This window comes from Thalassophryne amazonica, chromosome 3 (assembly GCF_902500255.1).
Source record: "Thalassophryne amazonica chromosome 3, fThaAma1.1, whole genome shotgun sequence".
Taxonomy (NCBI): Eukaryota; Metazoa; Chordata; class Actinopteri; order Batrachoidiformes; family Batrachoididae; genus Thalassophryne; species Thalassophryne amazonica.
In genome coordinates, this window is record NC_047105.1 from 96,947,886 (window position 1) to 96,952,771 (window position 4,886).

The following is a 4,886-nucleotide window of genomic DNA, read 5'->3' on the forward strand; positions in this document are numbered from 1 at the left end:
GCTCTCTCTCTCGCTCTCCGCTCTCTCTCTCTCTCTCGCTCTCTCGCTCGCTCGCTCGCTCGCTCGCCGATGCATGCAGTTTTTGGTGGAATATGAAGAAACGCTGCTGGTAGCAACAGCCCGGCCAAGCAAGCAAGTGCAACTATTTATTTGTCTGTGTGTCGGATCGCCTTGTTTTCAGGTGCTGAATCAGAGGAAAGTTTCAAAGACTTCGGGAAAAATCGAGAAGCCATGCGTCTGAGCAGAGAAGGTGAGTGTCTTTTCTTCTTCTCGGGCCAAAGGTGTATTTTTCTGCCGGTAGTTTGTGGACATATACGCGCTAACATTTTCAGGCGTCATGTCGGACAAAATCTAAACCCAGTCATCGGCTTTCCCATTTAGCAGCACCACCGGATATAATCAATGAAACGTGTGTTATTCGCGGCTTAGTTGACATTTACATCCCTACCCCAAAATAACTGGCCTGGTAACAACTTTAGACTTGCTGTAGTTAATTATAGGCCAAACACGGTGATATTATGTTCGCAGTCTGATTTGCAGTGATGTCTGTGTTGGATACAGTGTGAATGACAGAACAATGTTTCTGCTGTTTTACACATGAAACCTCTTTACTTTTATTTTTATATAAAATAAAAATGGCTTGGCTCAACACGAGCAGTGGCTTATTGGCTTAATAATTATCTAGGTAGTTGGAATATGACAGCTGATTATTAGAAACCATCTACTAAAGGAAACGGTTAATGTGGAATATTGGGGAGTTATTGCTTTTGTATGTAATTTATTTATAAATGTGACTTCCTTCTCTTTATGCTAAAAATGTGATGACACTACAGTTGCATATGATGATATTGTTTACTTTGCGCTTTTTCCTTGTGCAGTGGCAGGTGAAAAGTCTTAGCAGTGTGTGTGAACAGACATTCATTTTTATCAGTTTGTTGATGTCATTCTGTGCCACATTTATAGCGCCATTTATTTATATTTGGTTGTAGTGTAGCTTGGTATACTAATTTTTTTTTATATATATATTTTTAGCCCAAAGGTCATCAGGATGCAAGGAAAGCTCAAAAGTAGTGATGATGATGCAGTCAGTTGTGTTCTTTGTTGTACTTTGTTTGTCAAAGTGTTATTTATAGTATTGGCCAAAGTAGATGGTCACCCCACTGAGTCTGGTCTTCTTTACCACAGTCAAAAAAATAAATAAAATGATAACCTGCCTAAGGGTGTATTTCCTTACTGCTGCTGCCACTGTGCTTGCTCAGGTAAGGTTAGACCCTACTTTTGTGAAGAGCCTTGGGGCCGCTTCATAAAATTATGTTGTGATTTGGCACTGTATAAATAAATAGAATTGATAGCTAGTTGACTTTTAAGTATGGTAAACACTTAGCAGGTAAAGATATTGTTGAGTCAAAAAGAAATAATGTAAACACACATGCCACTCCAAAATCATCTTATGCATTCAACAGCAAAGATCTTGTTCTTGAAAACTTTTTTTTAAAGTGAAAGTGTTTGAATAAATGTTAATTTTGTAGGTGAGTGTGTGGTCATATTCTTGACTTTGATATCCTGGCTGCTCCAACACAAAATACCTACATTGTCTGAAATTACTTTTCAAAAACCAACATGAGTGCAGAAATGTCAAAATCCAGGGTCTCAGCTGATGCTACATGCTGATACCATATAACCATTTTGTTCAATGCTTAAAACTTAGTGGTGCATGTATTAGTTTTTGTGGAACTGTTTGGCATGATTACGTGTTGTCTAGCACAAAGCTTAAATAACCTCGTTTAGTTTTAGAATTTTGCACAATTAAAATAATGTACAATTTATGCTATTGTCTTAAAGATCTCTTAAGTTTTAACTTTATTTCCGCCTGAGCATGAACGCTATTGCTTTGAGTTTGTTTCATAAGTTCCATCCATATTTTAGGGTCTCTACTGCAAACCTTAGTGAGCTGCTGTGGTCATGGTAGAGTTGTTAAAGGACAAAGGGGCTTTTCCCAGCTTCTTTACATGCTAAGTGTTAAAACCTTTTTTATGGGGTACTTCACCTTTGTTTGAATCCATAGTCATCCTCTTTTGTATCATTATTGAAATCCGGCACTGCTCAAATGTACACACTGGTATGAAGCACCACACATTGAAATCTATCTGGGTAGTTTATTAGATTTTAAGTCCAGCTGATAAAAGTCAGCAGTTAAATGAGTAAGAGCTAGTGCCGGAATGGCAGTTGTGATTGATCCCCCTTACCTTTATCATGCTACGTTACGCATGTAGTAATATCTGCTTTGCTTTAGTATTTCAAAATGAGGTCCCTCATATTATGCTGATAAATGTTATAAGTCTGTTACAGTAAAATCTTTACATAATTTGGATTTGCAGTAATTTTTACCCGAGGCCAAAATATGGCTAGAGTATTGCGAAGGCTTTTTGTCTGTCCATCTGTCTGTCTGTGCTCAGCGTAAGTCCAGTCCTATTACTGCCAGAGTGTTGAAATTCACAGGGAACACTCTTGGGACACAGACCTTGGACAGGTTCAAAGGTGGCTAATCTTGATGTATTTTAAGAGGTTTATAAAGTCGCATTCTCTTGTAGCCTATTAACACCTCTGAACTTTTTTATAAAGCCTGGGTCCCACCGAATAATGAAGGATGTTTTCTTTGCAACGAGAGGGTTTTTTCAACTATCGTGGGAGTTTTGTGGCTCTAAGTGGCTCTTAGAGGCAATGTCTTCAGTTAACGAGGCTCCTTTCTGAGCGTGGCGCTAATTTCAAAAAGTTCAAAATTTAGCAACAACAGTGTAGCGCAGTTTGTGTACGAGTTACTGCGACGACTTAGAGATATTTGCGTGGTGCTTCCAAGTCTGCTAAAGCCCATTATCCGCGCGTGGCAGCTATGCAGGACCTGAGAGGCTACTTTTGGAGCGGCTGCCATCTTGCGCACACAATTACACCTGCTCTGTCCGCTGGACACTGTATATAAAATATTATTGTAGCAGATTAATCATTTACTGCCAAACCTTGGATGCTGAAAGCACATCTAATCGCTTCTGGAATCACAGAGGACTGTTTCATCCCTACGCTTTTTTCCTCTTTCCTGCTCCATGTGGAATGTATTTTGAACAGCTTAAGGTAACTATTTTTAATGTTTTTCTAGCTTGATAAAACAGTTCCTAGCTGTAAAAGTATGTCTATAGCTGATTTAATATCTTGTTAATGGATCACTGTGTGTGCACTGATGCAGTGACTCATCGCGCTCCAAACAAGCATTTAGGCAGCATGGCAGCTCACAAAAGAGTGATTTTTCAGTCAATATTGGACGAACACAGAGTTAAAATTTGGATGACTGTGTGAAAGTAGATGTGTGTTTAAAGCCGTGGAAAATAACTCCAGTGAAGCCGTTAAAAGCCGAGCAGAGCTGTGCAACAACGCAGAAGGAGAGCACACAAAAGACCGATTTTGACATAACACAAAGTTAAAAGTTGTTGTATCACAGTAACTTGTAAGCTGCGGAAGAAATAAAGAAAAATACATATATATAAAGCGGCCACCTCATTGTGTATGCAGAATGGTACCGCGCGCAAAAGAGCGATTTTGCAGAATTAAATGGACGAACACAAAGTTTAAAGTGGGATCACGGTGTGAAAATGACTGTGTTTAAAGCCACGGAAAAAATAAAGCCAGCAAGCCACGGATGGAAAGGAAGCCAGTGAGAAGGAGCACAGTGACGGCTGTCCATGAATGGAGAGCAGCACACGTGCAAAAGAGCGATTTTGCAGAAATAAATGAACAAACATAAAATTTAAAGTGGGATCATGGTGTGTGTTTAAAGCCGCAGAAGAAATAATGCCAATGAGCCGCGGAACCAGCGAGGAGCACAGAGGTGGCTGTCCAGGAACCCTTGGTTAGGTTCTAGCTTGTGTGGTGCATTACAGGTGGACAGCAGCCTGGTAAATGGACTGCATTTATATAGTGCTTTTCCATCTGCATCAGACGCTCAAAGCGCTTTACATTCACCCCGATGTCAGGGTGCTGCCATACAAGGCGCTCACTACACACCTGGAGCAATAGGGGATTAAAGACCTTGCCCAAGGGCCCTTTGTGATTTTCCAGTCAGGTGGGGATTTGAACCAAGGATTTTCTGGTCTCTAGCCCAACACCTTAACCACTAGACCATCACCCCCCCCCCCCCCCCCCCCCCCCCCCCCCCCCCCCGGTGCACAGCGCACAACCGCGGGTCTGTACTGGAGCGTCTATTTTTGGACTGCATTTAAAAAATGTGACATCGTTAAATGCTGCTGTGAATCTGTGAATTGAAAACCCACACTTGAAAGGGACCCGGTGTAGGAGGGCTGGAGTTTGGACCAAACCCATCATGCCTAAACGTGCGCCAACATGGTGTTGTTATGGCGCTATCACGGCACTACGTGGCTTAGTGTGGCTGATGCGAGCCATTCGAGGCTCTAATGACCGGTCGGTTGTGGCTCACTAGAGGCTTCTACGTGGCACATGCAGGGTACAAAGAGGTACATAGAGGCACCTTCATAGCAGATACGTGATAGATGAAAACGTGGGTCATTCTTCCAATAATCGCTGACACACCCATGTGTGGCTCATTATTCATGGCTTATTATTTGGTGGGACCCAGGCTTAAGACTTTTTACGGAGGTTAACACGGTACGTCAATTCCCAGGTTAGCGACTTGCTCACCGCTTTGTTTATGGTACGAGGTCTGTTAGAAAAGTATCGGACCTTTTTATTTTTTGCAAAAACCTGATGGATTTAAATCACGTGTGCTTGCATGAGCCAACCTTGAACCTTCGTGTGCATATGTGAACTTTTTCACGCCTGTCGATTGCGTCATTTGCTGGTAAGCAGCCTTTGTGTGAGGA

The 4,886-nt window shown here is 41.6% G+C and overlaps 1 protein-coding gene across 1 annotated transcript in view; it reads left to right on the top strand.

Annotated features, from left to right (window-relative positions):
* Positions 1-548, top strand: part of LOC117507981 (ataxin-7-like) — a 25,695-nt gene extending 25,147 nt beyond the window's left edge. The window contains exon 3 of the mRNA XM_034167709.1: positions 182-548. Within this exon, the coding sequence (XP_034023600.1) occupies positions 182-381 (200 nt within the window). The 3' untranslated portion in view covers positions 382-548. The remainder of the gene's footprint in view (positions 1-181) is intronic.
* Positions 549-4,886: the final 4,338 nt, after the last annotated feature.